Genomic DNA, 21,291 nt, shown 5'->3' with positions numbered 1-21,291 from the left:
GCCACCCAGGAAGCCCAGGTGTGTCTTACATCCACCCATTTCCATCTCTTCTACTGAGGGACCAGAGCAAAGTGACAAGCAGATAGAACAGGCGAAGGATACTTTTTACTTTGTTTTAAAATTTTATCACTTCGTCCATTATCAAAATGCTTCCCTTTCTCCAGAAGCCTGCATTAAAATGCCAATCATGAATAGCTAAAATATAGAAAGTGGCCATAAGATTTAGTGTCTATTGTGATACTATTTTTGATGGCCTCACTATCCACAAATCAGGCATGATAACTTGTTCTGCCATCTCTTTGTTGCTGTTGTTGTTATGTAATGTTTTAACCTGGATCCCACTTTATTCGTCCATACAGATCCGTAATGCCTCCAGCCTGGCTCTTTCAAGATGGAGGAGAAGCCCCTGGGAGAGCCTGCACATGTGGTGTCTAAACTCAAACTTTCCAGCAAGGTAGAAAACACAGGACACTGGCTGGTGGAAGATCATGCTCGGATATGGGAAGTTTTAAAGACAGAGGAGGTAAGACAACGCTTAGCGACACAGTTGGTGCAATTATGGGTTTTCTTAGATTTGAGATGCTCATTCTTAGCGCAGCTGTTATCATAGGCCAGCTTGGCAATTTTTTATTCAGGGGCCATAGGCTTAACCACAGCTAGAGAATAAGAAGTCAGGGGTATGTCTCTTGGACATTAATAACTCCACAGCGATTCATTCAGCCAAGGGAGGTAGCCCTGACAGATAGGACTTAAAACATGCAGATAGGCATTTGTCCTTGTAGACTCCCACCAAACATACATGGGAAATCAAATTGTGGTGAGAAAATTGATTCCTCGGGATCAACTAACACATGTGGAATTATATAAATTCATTCTTTGACAGCGTGAGATTAAGTATTAGTTAGGGCTCCGTGGTTGCAAGCAATAGGAATGGACTCTAAAGAAACTGGCAAATTATTGGAGGATATTGGGAGGTTCGCAGAACTGATGGGAATTTGGAGAACTGTGTTTGGAAATAGGACAGGAACCAAGTCAGCAGGAACTAGTCAGAGCCCTACCCCTGCTATAACTTCCAAACTGGTCTCTCCCCTCTCATTCTCACATTTCTCTGCTCAAAATGCAAAACAATGGAAGAGAGGGCCTCACTGCCAAGCTTGGTCACATGTCTTTCTGTTGGTTATTCTGTTAAGAGGAAAATAATCTTTCATGAGAAATCATTATTCCAGGGCCTCAGAGCACTTGTGTTGGGTGTCCAAATCTCTAATATTTGCATTTTGTAATGATTCCAGTCCAAGAACGTAGCTATAATAACTATAGCTTATAGTTATAGCTATTATAAAGACTATAATAGCTATAGTCTTACACATGTGAAATCCAGACGAAGAAACTATAAAATCTTTCTATAGAAAGGCACATTTCTATAGAAGGGATTTCTATAGAAATCCCACAGAAGGGATTTTAGAAGAGGAACCCCAGCAAATATTCCCAGAAGAGGGAAAATTGTGTAAAGGGCAGTGTTATTAATAGAATGTCCTGCAGTTGGGAGCATCTGCAGCAGAAGAGAAATGGCACAACAGAGTTTTGGTTTTTGTTCCTTAAAGCAGTAAAACTCTGCAGAAAGCTGTTTGAAGTCTCTGTGTATGTCCCTTAATAGGGTCAAGACTAGGATCAGAAAGGGGGGTGCTGCGGGCACTAAATTTCAGGAGGTACCCACTCTCAGGTTTGTGTCCTGCACTTGCACAAACTTGGAAGTTAATCTATCCTTGTATTTTGCATGCTAGGTGCCTTGCTTACTCACGCTAGTCCTGGCCCTGGCACCCAATTCTATTTGCTTTCCTCCTTCCCCAAAGGTAATCACTATCCTAAATTTGGAGTTTATCATCCTTATGCATATTTCAGGGCTTCCCAGGTGGTGCTAGTGGTGAAGAACTTGGCTGCCAGTGCAGGAGACACAAGAGACCTAGGTTCGATCCCTGGGTCAAGAAGATCCCCTGGAGGAGGGCACGGCAACCCACTCCAGTATTCTTGCCTGGATAATTCCATGGACAGAGGAGCCTGGGAGTCTACAGTCCATGGGTCGCAAAGAGTTGGACGCGACCGAGTGACTGAACACGCACGCAAAGTTGATACTAAAAAATGGGAAATAGGGGGGGAACGGCGTTAAATCAATCAATAATTGCAATGCAGTGTGATGAGTGTTGTATGTAATCAATATGTCCCTAGGTGTTTTCAGAACCTACAGCAGGGCGCATTAATCCTGCATGGGTGTAAGTATGCTCATGGAGGTGTGGGTGTCAGGGAAAGAAAGCTTCTCAGCGAAGAAGGCAGGCTTGAGTTCATTCTTAAAGAAAAAGTAGAAGTTAACCCAACAGAAGGGATTTTAGAAGAGGAACCCCAGCAAATATTCCCAGAAGAGGGAAAATTGTGTAAAGGGCAGTGTTATTAATAGAATAACAGTTGGGAGCATCTGCAGCAGAAGAGAAATGGCAAGAGATGAAGCTGAGAAGCACCAAATAATGAAAAGACTTATACACTTCACTCAGAAATTCAGGAATTGTCTTGTGGGCCTTGGGGTTTTAGGCAGGGGTAGTAACACAGATTTGTTTTCTAGGAATCCTGCTCTGTCAGACATGTGAAGGATGGCCTGGAACACTTCAAAACCTTTTTCAGCCACTTTGATCTCCTTCTCTGTATACACTCGGCTAGTCAGTGCTCAACTGGGAATTATTTGGGGGTATTCTTTTTTCATGATGGTGATTCTCTCTTTCAAGCTAGGCTGTCTGTCCTTGAGACCACGTCCATTAGTTTTATTCAGACTTCACTTAGAAACCCTAAAGCACTCACATACTGCTGTACACAGTTGAAATAAATACCTGATGGTTGATTGATGAATCGTTTTCATAGCAATTACATGACCATGTGATCATGATTTCATAGTAACATGTTGTTTCTATAAAGGTTAACAGCAACCCAAATACTGCCATCTCTGGTACAAAGGTGATTTATTTCATTCGCCATTGGGTCATAGTCAGTGGTGGGGTTTTGTTTGTTTGTTTGGGTCTTTCCTGATTGAAATTGCACTGACTCATTCATCGTGCACGGCTTATCTGTGCTGTGTCTTACGTTTGTGAGGAGCCTGCCAAGATAAGCAATATTCTCTGTGGCTGTGAAACAGAGATGCTCTCTATGTGAAATTCAGCTAGTGAATGCCTGTATGGAGACTGGACATATGACCTCTCGCTCTCAATCCAGTTCTGGAATGGGGCCTCACATTGTAACATCACATTCTTGGAGGAAGAAATAGTATGTGTCATCACGCATACTTTGGAGATTAAATCATTCTCATCTGAGGGACAGGAAGAGAGAGAATTAAAAAAAAAGAGAGAGAGAGAGAGAAACTGGATGACTATTTGGACAAGCAGTGGGTGTGCATTTTATTCATCTCTGAAGAGCCAGTTCTTTGCTGACCTTAAAGAATGTGGTTCATCAATGTATGACAAAACCCACTGAAATGTTGTGAAGTAATTAGCCTCCAACTAATAAAAAAATTAAAAAAAAAAAAAAAAAAGAATGTGGTTCAAAGATAGCACTAGGCTTCTTTGTGATTCTGAATGACTTCCTTTTTTCTCTCTACCACAAACTTTAATATGAGGCAAAGGGATAGACATGTCCTGCCTGGGAAGTTAATATATAAACATGGTTTGAAGTATTTTTACTGAGATCAATAAGGTAGACATTATCATCAGTAGTGAGAAATGGAATAATGAAACCAAATATTAATAATATTCAACAGGGGTCTGTAAGGGAGGGAGAGAAAGTATCATTTGTTAAGCACCTACTGTGTGTCAGAACTGTCCTTGGCACTTTTATATTCAGCAGTATATTCAGTTGTCACAGTCATAGGGATATTTTTTATAAAAGCTTGCTTTTTTTTTTTTTTTTTAGTTTTTAGCTGCACTGGGTCTTCATTGCTGTGCCTGGGCTTTCTCTGGTTGCGGTGAGCAGGGTCTGCTCTCTCGTTGTGGTGCATGGGCTTCTCATTGCAGTGGCTTCTCTTGCTGTGGAACATGGGCTTAGTTGTCCTGAGGCATATAGAATCTTCCCGGACCAGGGACTGAACCTGTGTCCCCTGCACTGGCAGGGGATTCTTCACCCCTGGACCACCAGGGAAGTCCCATAGGAATATTTTGCATAAGGATTTTGAGGATTAGAAGTTAGGGCGCATGCTAAAAGATACATAACTGGTAAGTGGCAGAGTAAGATTCAAACTCAAGCTTGTCTCTCTTCATTTATACTCTTATCTTCTCATGAGGCTGTCTACCAAAATTGTTTGAATCACCCGGATTCTACATTTGGTTTCCCTTCCCAGACTTCAACTCATTCTGGCCAGGTCGCCATCATCAGCGTAATAAATGGTCCCAGTCTTGCTCTCTTAGAGCCTGGCTCGGCAGTGTCTCATGGGAATAAACAACGACGTGCCCATTGAGTCATAACTTTCTTTTATTCCTCAAAATGTTTTTCCCAGTGTGTGTGGCTGGGTTTCCATCTCAGTTTTCCCGCATAGCATCACAACATCTCATGGAGACTGCACCCTGCCCTTAACTCCACTCCGTTTGAGTGAAGCCCTAAACCTCTGCTAAGTTTGTTGTAGCTCTTTTTTTCCCTGCATAACTGAATTCTGTTCCACGTACTCCAAGCTTTTGATAGGGGCCCAACTGTGTAAACAGTCTGATTGTTTGGAACCTGAGTATTTCCACCCATTCCCTGAATTACTGTTGCTTCCTTGGACACTGAAGCCCACCAGAATCACCTCAAAGTTTCCCTCTGCCCTTGAGATGCTGTTCACCAAACAGCCTGCTATCACCACGGAACAGAGACCTACCATCGGGGAAGTCTCTTCAGCTCCAGTCTTCCCACCTTGTATCTTCTTATTTTTAACCATTGGCTCTTGTTGCCAGAGCCAAGTGCATGCAAAGTGCTTAGAATAGCAATAATAAGCAATAATGTAGACATACATAATAAGCAATAAATGTAGACTTCTCTTATTATTGAATGAATCAGTGAAGGACAGAGGAGTGTAAAATGTCACACCCTATCGGCCTGCCAGTTTTACACCAGTCACTTTTTGACCTCTGCCATCTGAATTCCAGATTGCCCCCACGTTCTGGAAGGCCAGTACTCCAGGATTCCTTCGGTGTTTTTTTAAACAGCTGCTGGGTTTGAACTGGTAGACACAGCTGCCTGACTCTAATGAGATGGCCCCCAGTGAGGTTCCTATGGGTGATCTTCCCAGGAGGAAAATAACCAACCCCAACTAAACAGCACTGTGTTGACATACACAAATCATTCTGGGCAGTGTCCAGATAAGGGTGTTTCAGACCCACTCAGTTCCTCCTTCTCTGCCCCGAGCGTGTGGTGGGGCGATACCAGTCAGCAGTGTGCTCCTCAGGGACGTCTTCCTTGGAAGGGTGTGGGCAGGCTGGGTTCTCAACCTTCTGTTATCCTGCCTGCTGACTTGGGTGCTCAGGTGACCATTTGCAGGAGGAAAGGCCAGGGCCTTTTAGAAGGATAAAATTGATACATAGCTTTCTCCCGTAAAACTCTGTTAGACATTTGCAACCACTTTAGCCCATTCTCTTTGGCTCCCAGTTTCCCAGGTGGTGCTAGTGGTAAAGAATCTGCCTGCCAATGCAGGAGATGTGGGTTCAATCCCTGGGTCAGGAACATCCCCTGGAGGACGAAATGGCAACCCACTCCAGTATTCTTGCCTGGGAAATCCCATGGACAGTAGAGCTTGGCGGGCTACAGCCCATGGGGTCGCAAAGAGTCTGACACGACTGAGTCTGCACATGCCTTTGGCTCCCAGTCCTAGAATGAACCCTGCCTGTCGTATTAGATGGAAACATTTCTTTGTACTTTACTACAGAGAATAAAGAAAACTCCAAGTGAATTTAGGAAGGGAGGGAGGAAAAGAAGAGGAGGGAGGGAGGAAGGAAGGAAGGAAGGGAGCAAGAAAGAAAAAGACCGATTTCTTGAGGGCTTGGAAACCACTCCTTCATGGAGCTTGCGTTCATGTGGGTCTAAGCTCCCCAAGAAAAAGTGTGCAAAACAGTTCTGTTTCAGCTCATTGTTTTCCAAAATGTGCTTGCTGTAAACCTCAGGGTCTCTTTTATTTGCTTGAAAACTCCATTATTGTCAGGACAAGCTTGGCATGAGGCAATAAAGAGGCAGGGGGTTGGGGGAGAGGAGCTCACAAACTGAAATAGTTTCCATGAAAGGGAAAGAATTGTCTTCTGTCCTTTAGGCTTATCTCCCCTTCGAGGGCACAAATTTGAAGAAGAAACGGTATTTATTTAAATTTGTCCTTGGATTACAAATGTAGGCTATCTGGGGAGAAGCTGTACTGCTTGCCACAGCAGTGAGTAGCAAGTCCAAAGGCCCATCCTCTTTCAGGGACCCAGGAGAGGAAATAGTGGAAAACTTTTGCTATAAATTCTTCTCCTATGACCTGACATTTGAGAAATTTACCTGGTTGACTTGATGAGAAACCCCGGCCTATGAATGTCAAGACACATAATCTTTTGTAATCTTTTTTTTTGGCGGCGGGGGGTGGGGGGGGGAGGAGGCGTGGGGGTGGGGTGCGCTGCACTGCCTGGACTGTGGGATCTTAGTTCCCCAAGCAGGGGTTGAACCTGGGCCCTCCGCAGTGAGAGTGCAGAATCCTAACTGCTGGACCAGCAGGGCATTCCCCTGGAACCTTTATAGATGGAGAAAATTTCAGAAAGGTAGAGATTTACAGGAGGTCACTGGTAGGGAAAGGTTGTTGTTGTTTAGTCACCAAGTCGTGTCTGACTCTGTGCGACCCCGTGGACTGTAGACCGCCAGGCTCTTCTGACCAAGGGATTCTGCAGGCAAGAATACTGGCGTGGGTTGCCATTCCCTTCTCCAAGGAAAGGGTTGGCATGCTTGAAAAACTTGGACTCTGATACAGGGACATTGGTGGCCCCAGCGCATCTGCATAGGATGCTGTAGCCTCTGATGGGGGTGCCCTTCCTTCCTCTTTGCCCAGCGAACTCCTATTCACCCTTCAGACTCTGGCAGTTTCCAGAGTCTGACGTTTCCTTGACCTCCACAGTCTGTGTTATGTGCCCTTGTCCATTTTTTTCTTAATTTTCTAAAAACTACTCTGTGTTTCCTGCATGTCCATTTATCACATTATATGGCAATCATTTCTTTTCCAATATACTATGAGCTCCTAATCTGAAGAACTATGTTTGTTTTATTCAAAGTTATATCACTACACTCTTGAGACATGTGTTGAATGAATAAATGAATGAACAAAGGAACGGACAGAAAACCAACTATCTCACTGGCTTACTCTGAGAAGAGCACCCAAGCGATAGAACTTCTGGAAGTTAGTGGGGTTTCCTCTGCCGTCATGAAAGGAGGGACCCAAGGCCCAGAACCATATGATTTACTCTGTGGCTTGTACTTGCCAATAATGGGAGCCACTAGAATTTTACTGGATTTCTGAGAAATCAGTGCAACGCCATATGTGTGTAGTAAAAATACAGTGACAATGAAAGCGAATAGCCTGGTGAAAAGAGTCCTCAGTAAGCAGAGTAACCTCTCCACCCACTCCTGTTTACCCTTATGGCCATATTGTGCTTAGGACTCAATGTTGCCTCAAAACACTCATTTTAAGTAGGTTGGATGCAGTGCAAGGACAAATCTGAATTGTTTCAAAGTAAAAATGTTGATCAGGGAAGCTAAAAATGGCAAAAAAGACTTGAAACACTGTGATGGAGGAATCATGCTCTATCAAAGTGGGAGGTGAGGTTATGTTTAAGGAATCATGGAGAATGGTAGATATGGGAAAGCAAGAAAGAGCCAGGATTTCAATTGGGAGTCTGGAAGTTTTATAATTTTTTAAGAGAAGTCAAGACTGCTGACAATACAGTTACAAAGTGAGTGATTGCCAAACACCCCTGCACTTACTGGAAGAAATGGAGCAAGACCCTGGATACAAAGTATCCACACAAGGTCAGGCTGTCCCTTTGGGGCAGGGAACGCTATGTCATTCATTTTCTGAAAGGGGGCAGGGACCGCAAGAAAGAATGTGCAGGGGCTTAACTGGACCCTATGCTAGCTCAGATAGTAAAGAATCTGCCTGCAATGCAGAAGACCCAAGTTCCATTCCTGGGTCAGGAAGATCCCCTGGAGAAGGGGATGGCAACCCACTCGTGTTCTTTCCTGGAGAATCCCATGGACAGAGGAGCCTGGCGGGCTACAGTCCATGGGGTTACAAAGAGTCAGACACAACTGAGTGACTTTCACTTTCTTTCATGTGAACTACAGGGCCACACACATGCTGACCGTTAAGCAACCATAAGAATTTGAACTGAGAGCCAAGAAGAGATATTAAGTCAAATTATTTACCCCTAGGTTTCATGTTTTTAATCATTAAGACAAAAATATAGGACACTGTGGAAATCAAAAGTGACAGTAAATTTTTATTTTGTTTTACTTATTTTATTTTTTAAAGTTTTTATTGGCGGAGAGTTGATTTGCAATGTTGTGTTACTTTCAGGTCAGTGATTTTTAAATATGACCCTTAAATATCTAGTCACCTTGCAAAGGTTTTCCCTACCACAACCACAACATTCCAGTCCTTGTAGGACCAAGGTAAATTTTCAGGGGCCGTCTAATGTGAGCATAGCTTGTCATGTGTCATCCTTAACCTTTGGCAGGGACAGGAAGGTAGTCTGTTCAGCCTTTAAATGCTATTTTCTCTTTGCCTAGATGGTTGCATGTTTCTTTTGCAATGAAGAAACTTCCTTGGCATTATATCACCACTTAATTTATTCATAGCTGAATTAACCAAAACACTTGTGAAAGCAGTGCCCTGGTTAACTTAATTTTCTGCTAGTTTATGAGATAACAGTACACAATCCATAGTAGGCACTTAATTGACATTTTTTAAATGAATTGGATGAATAACATATGTGAAAGTACATTCCTTGGCTCAAAAAGTGCAGGTGCCTTCCAGGTATAGATAGGACTTGAGGATCTAGACAATAAAGGACAAAGCCCCAGGGATTTTGGATTTAGTTAGTATTTGGTTGAAACATGGTAGTAACATTTACTGGGTGTATTATCTCGGTCAGTAGTTAATCTTCTAAGTCTTAGTGGCCATTATCTTCACTGAGTGAGTGAAGTCGCTCGGTCGTGTCTGACTCTTTGTGACCCCATGGACTGTAGCCTACCAGGCTCCTCAGTCCATGGAATTTTCCAGGCAAGTGTACTGGAGTGTGTTGCCATTTCCTTCTCCAGTTGATCTTCCCAACCCAGGGATCGAACCCTGGTCTCCCACATTGCAGGCAGACACTTTACCGTCTGAGCCGCCAGGGAAGCTCTTCATCCATAAAGTGTGGATAATAATATTCACTTAGGATGGTTGACTCTGCAATGCATATAAACCTAGGGCAGTGATTGGCACGTAAGTGCTTAATAATTTTGTTTCTGTTTCTCTCTCTCTAGTTAACTCAGGATTGATCACAAAATCATTGGAGTTTTGGCCCTTTGAAAGCAGTCTTGAATAGACTGGAATATATAAAACTGTTAACATTTGTCAATTCCAGATGGCGGTAATATGAACACGATTATGTATTTGTATCTCTTGGCATCTTTTACAGTTCTAAAAAGTGTCAAAACAAAAAGACTGAATAAAATGACAGCTCTCTTAAAAAAAAGAAAACATCTGAAATAAATTCATTCCTATCTTATTAAATATAAAATAGTGAACTGAGTCATTTACTCAATAGATATTTGTTGAGTAACTGCCACGTATAGGACTGATATAACCCCTGCTTCATGGAGCTTATAGTCTAGTGGGGAATATAAACTTTTTTTCTCACAAAGGCACCATAGATGTGATTTAAGGCAATTAAAAGAAAACACAAGCTTGTAAAGGAATACATGTGAAGCATATTTTAGCTAAATTTGGGAGGTTTGGAGAAGCTAAGAGTAGTAAATGATGTGTAGGAGTAAGTGATTTCATACAATTGAGACATGGAAAATGGATGAGGTGGACTATTTCATTATGGGGATGGGGAAGGAAGTCCTTCGCAGGTGCAGAGGGAAAAGCATGTACAAAGGCGTAGAGGGTGGGGGATAGGGGAATGAAGAGTAGTTCAATGTGGATGGAAGATAGGATTCGAGACAGAAAGTGTTGGGGGTGATGAGGCTTGAAAGGAGGGCACGAGTCAGGTCACGAGGCTCTGTGAAAGCGTTGTGACTCTGGGGGAGAGTTTGTCCTCCAAACATCAGGACCCCCACCTGACACTGTTGGTGGGATCTCCATTTTTGTACTAATGCTGTTGATGCTTAGGAACTGATCATTCAGTACTTAAAGACTGATGGGAAGAGGGAGGCGGGAGGGGGGATTGGGATGGGGAACACATGTATATCCATGGCTGATTCATGTCAGTGTATGGCAAAAACCACTACAATATTATAAAGTAATTAGCCTCCAACTAATAAAAATAAATGGAAAAAAAATTAAAAAAAAAAGACTAATGGGATGCTGTGTTTTCTGGGGAGCCTGAAATTATGTTGCTATTTTTAGTGCACAGAAACTTTACTCCTAGTGAGCGAAATAAGTATAGAAGATCTGTCTCCTATACATTTTCAACCTAAGAACTTTCATAGATGGCTTGAAGCTGTCCTGAGCTAAAGTACACCATTTCTGCCTGCCATCAACAGGCGATGGTTAGCAGTGACTTGTTTTAATGTCCTCCTGGACTGACAGTGAAACAGATGTGAAGGCAGCCACTAGGAACCTAATTTATAAGTAGATGAGCTTTGTAACAAAAAGTTAGTTATAACATATTTTTCTTAGACTGCTGATGTCCTCTTACATCAGATGAATCACGTTGTGTCCCTGATCTTGAGGTTAGCCAGAGCTTTTGAAACTAATAAATGATTTTACAACTTGGAAGGTTTTTCTCTTAACAAAACTAACGGCATTTGTTCATTATCCTATGGAGCTAGGAAGAATGGAATTTGGTTTGACGAATCTGGAACACAGTCGCACTGGGACAGAGATGAAGAAGGATGATTACCTTCTAATGACAGTCATTCACATGACCTGATCACATTCAGACACAGGACCGTTACACATGGTTTCATAATGGAAAGTAAATGGGCCAGACAATTCAGTGTGCACAAACCAGCTGGTGACCTTGCCAGTGACTCCTCAGGGAGTGAGCTGATAGGAAAACTGATGATCTGAGATTGTGATTTGCCCAAAGTTGCAGAATAACATCATTATACGCTAATTCCCAGCTCCATGCACTTGGCTTTTCACAGCTATTTAAGAGTCTCAAAGACTCTAAGCTTTGCAAACTCTAGTTACATGATAAAGTTTTTGATGCTCTTATTTGGGAGCATACTTTTTCTTAGGCCTCCTAATTTTTTCTTTTTCCTTTTTTAATTGAGGAATAGTTGATTTACAATGTTGTTAGTTTCTGCTGTACAATGAAGTGAGTCAGCTATATGTAGGAGTATACTTTTTTATTGTCCCTTGAATTCTTCATGAGAAAGTCTTCCCTTCCTTGAGCTCCCTGCCCTGACCTGGGTTTTCCTTTCATTAATATTGAGGGAATTGACCTTAAACTAGGGAGTGGGATGTTTGAGGGGGCAAATCATCTACTAGTTTGTTGTACGTGTTCAAGAAGAATCTTTAGGCTACACCTCTGGGTAGCACTTTTCTTTGCTCTGGTTGTGTTATTTTTCTTATTTAATGTGATCAGTAGTTCAAAGCAGGATCTATTTATTCTTGGCTCAGTTTCCACCTTGCTGGTTATGACTTTTAGATATATATGTGGAATCTTGTTCTCAGAGGAAGATCTAAGAAGGCTCTGTTGTAAGTGTGGGTTAACCGCCATCAGGCACAGCTGGTGCAAATCAGCGTGATGCAGCAATAGCTTAGGGTTATTGGCAGAGTCTGTGTTTAGAATTATATAGTAGAGAAGAAAAGGGGCTCTGTCTATAGGATAGAGAAGAAGGGGAAAGCTAGGGGAGGGAGAAGGGGGGATATCAAAGATAAACAGGAGAGGGAAGACATGAAAAGAGTAGCAGTTTTCCCAGTGACCTCATAAACACGTAGGGAGGAGAAACTATACACTGTGTACAGTTTTATTGGGTACAATGATGCTATATACCATCCTCCATGGTTGGCAGGGAATGGGGGCACCTTATTTTATATTATGCTTCTGTCCTTTGTCAGGGTGGACAGAAAAACTGTAAGGCAGCTCAATAGCCTATGGAGAATTGGGAGAGGTTCTTGAGAGAAGTTGGGAAGAATCCATGGTAAAACCACATGTCTCAGGTTTGGGGTCAAGATTCACGTAGTCAGGGCTTCCCTGGTGGCACAGTGGATAAGAACCCTCCTGTCAATGCAGGAGACATGGTTCGATTCCTGCTCCAGGAAGACTCCACATGACAAGGAGCCGCTAAAGCCTGTGTGCCATGACTGCTGGAGCCTGCCCTTTCTAGGGCCCATGAACCATAACTACGGAGCCCACATGCTGCAACTACTGAAGCCTCCATGCCTAGAGCCCCTGCTCTGCAACAGGAGGAGCCCCCGCTCCCCGCAACTGGAGAAAGCCTGCACACAGCAACAAAGCCACAGTGTAGCCATAAAAGAAAAAAGGGCTTATGTGGTCAGCATAAGTCTGACATAAGTAGGGTGACATACTTTCTCAGGTCACTCCCAGTCTCCACAGATGTAGCTGTATTCTTTTCTTGAGGCCTGGCTTCAGTGCTCCTTTGAAGTCAAATGAGCAGTGATAGATGGAGTAGTTTCTGAACGAGAAGATCCTGTCCTGTTCCAGCCCCCTACCTCCACCCCCGGCAGGATCCTACACCTGGCACCTTGGATCTGGGAGCCACTGTGGACTCTTTTTTCATTCTTTCAAGGCACAACTGTAGGTGACCAGAAGGAAAACAGAAAAAGCGAGACTCCCTCTTCCCCCAGAGGACAGATTCCTACCAATAAGGGATCTGCCTGTTTTTCTGGGATCGGGAGTTAAAAATGGTGAATTTTATTTGTAGTATTGCAATCTTCATGGCAAATAGATGGGGAAACAGTGACAGACTTTATTTTTTGGGGGCTCAAAAATCACTGCAGATGGTGACTGCAGCCATGAAATTAAAAGACGCTTGCTGCTTAGTAGAAAAGTTATGACCAACCTAGACAGCATATTAAAAAGCAGAGACATTACTTTGCTAACAAAGGTCCATCTAGTCAAACCTATGGTTTTTCCAGTAGTCATGTATGGATGTGAGAGTTGGACTATAAAGAAAGCTGAGTGCCAAAGAATTGATGCTTTCGAACTGTGGTGTTGGAGAAGACTCTTGAGAGTCCCTTGGACTGCAAGGAGATCCAACCAGTCCATCCTAAAGGAGATCAGTCCTGGGTGTTCATTGGAAGGACTGATGCTGAAGCTGAAACTCCAATACTTTGACCACTTCATGCGAAGAACTGACTCATTAGAAAAGACCCTGATGCTGGGAAGGATTGAAGGAAGGAGGAGAAGGGGACGACAGAGGATGAGATGGTTGGATGGCATCACCAACTCAATGGACATGGGTTTGGGTGAACTTCTGGAGTTGGCAATGAACAGGGAGGCCTGGCATGCTGCAGTCCATGGGGTTGCAAAGAGTTGGACATGAATGAGTGACTGAACTGAAATAAATCTATTATTATCTTGAGATCAGAGCGCTTGCAGTTGTAGATGTGCTCAGATTTCAAGGTATGTAAGATGGCCCTCAATGTTAAATCTGGATCAAGGTGAGAGTGTGAGATATGTATGTATTGATTTGACTGCTTTGGGTCCTAGTGGTGGCACATGGGATCCTTGATCTTCATTGCAGTGTGCAGGATCTTTTAATTGTGGCATGTGAGATATATATATTTTATCTTTTTCTTAGTTTCAGCATGTGAGATCTTTAGTTGCAGCATGACAACTCTTAGTTGCCAAATGAAGGATCTAGTTCCCTGACCAGGGATCGAACCTGTGCCCCCTGCATTGGGAACACAGAGTCTTAGCCCCTGGACTACCAGGGAAGTCCCAGTTCTAGATCTTCATCTGTGTTTCAGGTACTGATGCATGTGGTATTTCAGATATTGATTATGTTTGTGGATTGTGTTGGGAACTTCAGAAGCAAGGAGCTAGATAGAAGTGTGAAGAAAGATAGATTGGAAATTCGTTTTTTTTAAATAAATGGTAGAAAAGCATAAGTGCTGGGTCTGTGAGCCAATTGAAAAAAAGAAGGTATTTTATCCTTAGTATATGGGTGAAGAACATATTTGTGAGGAAAGGATTAGAGCAATTCGAAGAAATACGAATTTATAAATAATTAGCATGAAAAATGTTCAGATCAAATAATGACTGAAATGTTGAATTTACTTTTTAATATAAAATATTTAAAGAGATATAAAGGGCATAGAGGGGTGCCCCAGTGGCTCCGTTGTAAAGAATCTGCCTGCAATGTAGGAGACACAGGAGACTTGGGTTTGATCTCTGGATTGGAAAGATCCTCTGGAGGAGGGCATGGCAATCCACTCCAGTATTCTTGCTGGGAAAATCCCATGGACAGAGGAGCCAGGCACGCTATGGTACGTGAAGTCACAAATCGAAGTGACTGAGTACCAAGGGCATAGAAGTTTATAACACTCATTTCGATTTCAGTTTCCTCCCTAAGGGAATACCTGTAAACAAGTAGAACATTCTGTATATATTAAGTGAAATAGTTTTCTCAAATTATTTTAGTGGAAAAACGGGTTTATAGGATGATACCTTCTTCTTAAAGCAAAAGTGAGCTCTTATGAGTAAATAGCTATGTTCTGCCTGACGACCAGTCTAGCAGTTGTGCAGATCTTTGAGGTCTGCTTGGTGTTATTTTTCCTGATGTCTTTGGAACAAATAACAGGTGATGTAATTTTAATATTTTTGGTATGCTTCGTGTCGTTTTTCCAGAAGCATGGTGAATTTGAACTCAGACACCTGTTTTACTTTGGACCAGTCTCCCTTGTCATCAGGGGCATCCATTTTTGAAACAGATGTTTGGGTTGAGGGATACAATATATGGCCATGAAACAGATCAAAGCTAACTGGCCCTCAGGGTAAATAAGCTCATGACCTTGGCCTTTTTAGCCCTATACTGTAACTAGCTGAAGCAACCTGGCTTGGGGGAAGTCGACTTCCCTGAAGATGGTCCAGCATTTAGAAATTATCCAATGAGGCTTATGATGCTGCTCTCTACCTTCTTCTGCCCTGGTGATGAATAATTGGATGGGAGTGACAAGAGGGGAACATTCTATGCTTACCCTGGAACTGGTGGTCCATCAGGTAGAAAATCATGTTCAAGTCATGCTTACTTTACAGGGTTGATATCTAGACCAGCGTCATGGATATTTTACTCAGATAAATAAGGACAGCCTTGCCCTGTAATGAAAGCCACAGAAGGAGGTTTTGGCTGATAGAAAGCCTCCGTGTAGATCACAAACAAGAGTCATGTGGCAAGTGAGCCTTTCAGTGCAGTGGACTCCATTGAGTTTCAGTCTTTTCTGTTATCACTCTGTCTGGGTAGACAGTGGCATTTGCCACAGCAGCCCAGACTGTGCAATGGGTTAATGAAGCTGCGGTTCTTCCCCAAGGCCAAGAACACAAAAGAATATGCTGTTCAGTAGAAAGGGAGCCACCAGCAGCTCTGGAAGGTGTGTGTTCTGTGAGGCTGGTTTACAGTCCTCCTACTTCAGCGTCTACCCTTTGTCAACATTCCCTGTGAACACCTCTTTCACCCTTCTGATTGGAGTCAGGAAGGGATGAGAGTGTTCCTTCCAAGTCTTTCTAGGTAGCAGGGACAACATTTTGGTCCCTTCTATTCTTGGGCAAGTGCTAGTTCCTCTTATCAAAGTCTCTTTTCCAAAGTGAAATAAGTGGAAAAATTAAAATTCAATTAAAAACCCAGATGAGGCAATTCTTCTTCTTCTTTCCACTTCCCCCTCCACCCTAATACACAGCAGTTTTTGCAGAGGCCAGCTTCTCCCTCTCTGCGGACCAGAATACTTCCTCTTTAGCTGAGTTGGCTGAGGGCATGATCCATCTCTCAGCCAAGAGCCTCTTTTTTTTTTTTTTTTGCTTTGCTCTTTGGACACATACCCAATTTCTGTTGAAGATACTAACTTAGAAACTGTTTCAAATAATAATAGAATGTTTATTAGTATTTTCAACAATGGAGAGTACAAAGAAGACACCTACTCTGATTCCTGATCTGTCTCCCAAATGCCACCCTGCCCAGTTAAGCTCTTTCTCCAGCCCATCTCAGGTCCTTTACTCAATGTTTACCACGGCTAACTATTTCCCGAGATGATTTCCTGCACATGCCTGAATGTAATTATGTGCTCCTCTCCACATACATATGTGTATTTGAACACATAAGGAATCACACGATACACACTGTACTGTACTTGACTTTTTCCCCCTTAATAAAGTGTTATGGAAACCTTTCCATATTGACACACACAGATTCATTTCATTCTTTTAACTAATCCATTATATGGATATGCTATTTTTATTTAACCAGTCCCTCTACTGATGGATATTTTGATGTATTTTTAAAACCATGCCAAAGTAATGCTTCAGTGACCATCCTTGGACATAACGTTTTGTTGAAGTGTTCCATGTATATCCACTGGGTAAATTCCTAGTGGTGACATTATTTGTTCAAAGGGGAAGTGTGTTTTTAATATTGATATTACCAAATGGTGCTTTAAAAAAAGTCAGGCCCATTTACACTCTCAAGATTATACAAATCTATTTTGAGTAGAAAGAAAAATAATGTTTTCTTAGACTTGTGTAGCTGGTTTCTGTTTTTATTCTTAAAGTGCTTTCTGTACCTTAGCTTCTGGAATCTGATACATAAATAAGTGATGCTCACAGTTCAGCTTCCTTGTCTGCTCTTCCCCTTGAGCATCTGTCACGCTCTAGAGCCGATCAATAGAATAATTCTTGTCCCAAGTCATTAATTTTCCACTTGTGTTGGGTCAGAAAAGGATGTGGCTTCTAATTACAAGGACTGTGATGGCATTCTGTCCACAGGGTACCTGCCACAAGGACACCAGGGCTCCAATTCCAGGTAAAGCATCTAAAAGACAGGGCTTGACCATGTTATCTCAGGACTTCGCTAGTAGCTCAGCTGGTAAAGAATCCACCTGCAATGCAGGAGACCCCGGTTCGATTGCTGGGTTGGAAAGATCCCCTGGAGAAGGGAACGACTTCCCAATCCAGTATTCTGACCTGGAGAATTCCATGGACTGTATAGTCCATGGGGTGGCAAAGAGTCGGACATGACTGAGCGACTTTCACTTTCACTTCACGTGTTAGCTCAACCCAGACACATGGAGTTTTGAGAGCTTCATTATCAACATCAAAGCCATCAAATTTGTGAGGCACTAGAGAATCTTCTTTGATGCTTCTAAAGGACACTGAGCACCAATAGCTTCATCAGGAAAGGGAGTGCATTGCTCAGACGTGGAAGCAGTGAGGAGTGACTAAGCACTGGAAAGCCTCTGAAGCATGTTTAGTCACTGTTAGATGCTTCTTCATAAAACCTGGCATTTTGATGTCTGCCTAGCATCTTAGGACTCCAGACCACTGGGCCTTCGGACGTCCTGGCCTGGGATTCAACACTTATATATGTTTATAGTTGAACAAGAATATTAGACCGGAAAGCCATTTGGGTGTCTAACATTGCAGGATAGGCCCCAGTAGAGAAGACATTGTGGTGGGTGGGTTCTACTTGGTAATGTACTCTGCCTCCTGTACATAGATCTGGTGAGATAGTTGTTATGTTTTATGAAGAATCTGGAGTGCCTCAGAGGAAAGCCGGAAAACAGGCATGAAGTACTTGTGTACAATGTGCTTAACTCTCCCCCATCATACCGTGTCATAGACATTTGGCAAGACAATCTCCACGTCCAGCATGTACTGCCACACAGGGAACAAGAGGCTGACTATTATTCAGGGAGCGAGAACTAACTTTGCCCATTTTAATAACAAACAGAAACACCCACTCTTGGCAGTCTACGTTTCCCGCTTGTGCTGGTGGGAGGCTTGTCCCATGATCCTTGGGTCCACAGATTTCTTTCTATCCCCGGGGAAAGCTGCTGTGCTGCCTTTTATCACACTTGTGGACCTAGGAGGTGCCAAGGAGGGACTGCAGGGGTCTGAGCTGGGTGGCTGAATTTATTCCAGCTCTGTTTTAGGAACCATCAAGACTTAGGGTGGGAGAGTGGGGCTCCCAGATGCATTTGGGGTTGAGGGGGAGATGCAAAGAGATAACTCTAAATAGAGAGGCTATATAGAATAATATTGTATATTACTTAAGGGACTCTCAGAATTTCCTTAACGTCTATAGGGACAGGGGCCCATATCCCCCATGTTTCAGGAAAGATATTAAGGATGCTAAGCAGGCGCTTGACTGTGCACGCTTGCTCCGTTATAATCCTTGATGGACTGTTACTCATTTTGCAAAATGGAGCCAAGTCCCTCTTTCCCTCCTTCCCTCTCCCCTAGCTATTTTGCTTTGCTAAGTAATCAGACATGGATCTTATTCCCAAGCCATTTATTTATATTCTTGGGGAGATAAGACATTTGCAAGAAGGAAGAATGTAATAAAAGCCATACTGGAAATCCAGATAATGAACTGGAGGAGTTCAGAGGAGAGGGATGTCATTTCCAGTCAGGATGGGGAGGAGATTACAGATTGTCATGTTTGGGGGCTTAATATTTAGTGAGAATCCCTCAGGGAATGGGGATGGAATGGGAGAAGGCCCTTGCCAGGCCGAGTGGTTGGATGGAGTGAATCAGGGAGGTCAGTAAGCGTGGGGCATGAATGGCAAATGACAGGGAGATGGTTTTGACTGGAGTAAAGGGGACAGGAGCTCAGGGAGGAAGTTTCAGTGGCGGGGGGTGGACGTTTGCAGGGCCTTGGTGGTTGATTGTTATAGCTCAAGACATTGTGAGAAATGGCCGGGTTCACTGCCAAAGACAGAGCAAGCTGGCAGAGGCTAGATCTGCCGGGGGGCTGGGGCAGGAGCTGTGGGGCAAGTCTAGGCTGCAGACAAGGCGTTGGAAGGCAGACTCAGAGGAATATGGCAGCAGATGACAAGGTGGTCACTCCACTTGCCTGGGTGAGTGGAGCTGATGTTGGGAGGTGGCTGGCAGATCTTGAGGCTGGGAGGTGCTGGTACTGGAAAATCTAGCACCAGGTGGCCCTAAGAAATGTCTTCAGCAGGGAGGGAATAAGAATGTCGGTCAGCAGTCAGCAGGCTCCAGCCACTAAGCTCAGGTTCATGGGCAGGCTTCCAAACTCTGGAAGGAGGAAAAAGTGGAATGGAGAGTGAAATGCAAGGCCCCCACCCCAGAGGGACCAGGCAGACTTCCAAGCCAGGAGTCAGACCTGGAACACGGGGGCCTGACTCTAAGGAGGAGCAGAAGTCTGATGCTCCATTCCAGAGTGCTGAGCCGAGGTCTTTTCATTCCTTCTGCATAAGGTTATGACTGGTCTTAGATGCTGGGTCCACAGATGGGAGCAGAGAGGCCCATCAATGTGGATGGGAGGATGCAGATGCCGGAGGAAAGGCAGAGTCTGCTGCTGGCTAAAGAGTCTGGGCTTTATCTGGTGGCTAAAGAGCAAGAATGTGGAAAAATTAAAACACAGGGATATCTTAAGTAGAGCTATATTTCAGGAAGATTCATTTGATCCTAATGAGTCAAATGAACTAAAGTAAGTTCTCACCTGTAACAAGTTTCTACTTCCTGAGTACTTCTTCCACGTGTTCACTTCTCGCCATACCTCTTTCTAGTACTGTGGGTTAAAGAAACTAGATTATTCAAATTAATTATTAATTTCATCTGTTCTGTTATTTTTTAAAGTGGTTCCTAGAAAAGTTAAAATTCCCTAAGTGGCTCACACATATTTATATGGGGGCCGTGCTGCTCGAATCGTTTCTCCATACTGCAGTCAGATCTGTTTAAAATGTGACTCTTCTCATGTCACCCTACTGTGTGATATCTTTTCATGGTTTCCATTGCTCCAGGATAAAGCCCAGATTCTTTCACGGGGCTCCCAGGCTCTTCGTAATCTGACTCTTATCTCTCAGCAGTGCCTTCCCACTGCACTTATTCTTCAGGCTGTCAAAGTATATTCAGTGGTATCTGTGAAGTTACTTTCTTCCGATTGTCATCCATGCCTTTGTTCATGTCATTCCTTTTCCTGAACTAAGCATTCTCCCCCTAGATTCAGTTCAGTTCAGTCGCTCAGTCGTGTCCAACTCTGCGACCCCATGGACTGCAACTTGCCAGGCTTCCCTGTCCATCACTAACTCCCAGAGTTTACTCAAACTCATGTCCACTGAATCGGTGATGCCATCCAAACATCTCATCCTCTGTTGTCCCCTTCTTCTCCCACCTTCAATCTTTCCCAGCATCAGAGTCTTTTCCAGTGAGTCAGTTCTTTGCATCAGGTGACTAAAGTATTGGAGTTTCAACATCAGTCCTTCTGATGAATATTCAGGACTGATTTCCTTTAGGATGGACTGGTTGGATCTCCTTGCAGTCCAAGGGACTCTCAAGACTCTTCTCCAACACCACAATTCAAAAGCATCAATTCTTTGGCTCTCAGCTTTCTTTATGGTCCAACTCTCACATCCATACATGACTACTGGAAAAACCATAGCTTTGACTAGATGGACCTTTGTCGGCAAAGTAATGTCTCTGCTTTTTAATATGCTGTCTTTTTATATGCTTGGTCATAGCTTTTCTTCCAAGGAACAAGTGTCTTTTAATTTCATGGCTGCAGTCACCATCTGCAGTGACTTTGGAGCCCCCCAAAATAAAGCCTGTCACTGTTTCCATTGTTTCCCCATCTATTTGCCATGAAGTAATGGGACTGGATGCCATGATCTTAGTTTTCTGAATGTTGAGTTTTAACCCAACTTTTTCACTCTTCTCTTTCACTTTCATCAAGAGGCTTTTCAGTTCTTCTTCGCCTTCTGCCATAAAGGTGGTGTCATCTGCATATCTGAGGTTATTGATATTTCTCCCAGCAATCTTGATTCCAGCTTGTGCTTCATCCAGTCCAACATTTCTCATGATGTACTCTGCATATAAGTTAAATAAGCAGGGTGACAATATATAGCCTTGATGTACTCCTTTCCCA

At 43.2% G+C, this 21,291-nt stretch overlaps 1 protein-coding gene across 3 annotated transcripts in view; it reads left to right on the top strand.

Moving 5' to 3' along the window:
- Positions 1-375: 375 nt before the first annotated feature.
- The window catches only part of RGL1 (ral guanine nucleotide dissociation stimulator like 1), a 166,990-nt gene continuing 146,074 nt past the window's right edge, over positions 376-21,291 (top strand). The window contains exon 1 of one of the 3 annotated variants that reach the window (XM_043484582.1): positions 376-523. In XM_043484582.1, the coding sequence (XP_043340517.1) occupies positions 392-523 (132 nt within the window). In that variant the 5' untranslated portion in view covers positions 376-391. The remainder of the gene's footprint in view (positions 524-21,291) is intronic. The other 2 variants (XM_043484577.1, XM_043484581.1) reach the window with 2 other exon arrangements.

The sequence above is a fragment of the Cervus canadensis genome, chromosome 13 (genome assembly GCF_019320065.1).
Source record: "Cervus canadensis isolate Bull #8, Minnesota chromosome 13, ASM1932006v1, whole genome shotgun sequence".
NCBI lineage: Eukaryota > Metazoa > Chordata > Mammalia > Artiodactyla > Cervidae > Cervus > Cervus canadensis.
This window is presented reverse-complemented; position numbering and strand designations above follow the sequence as displayed.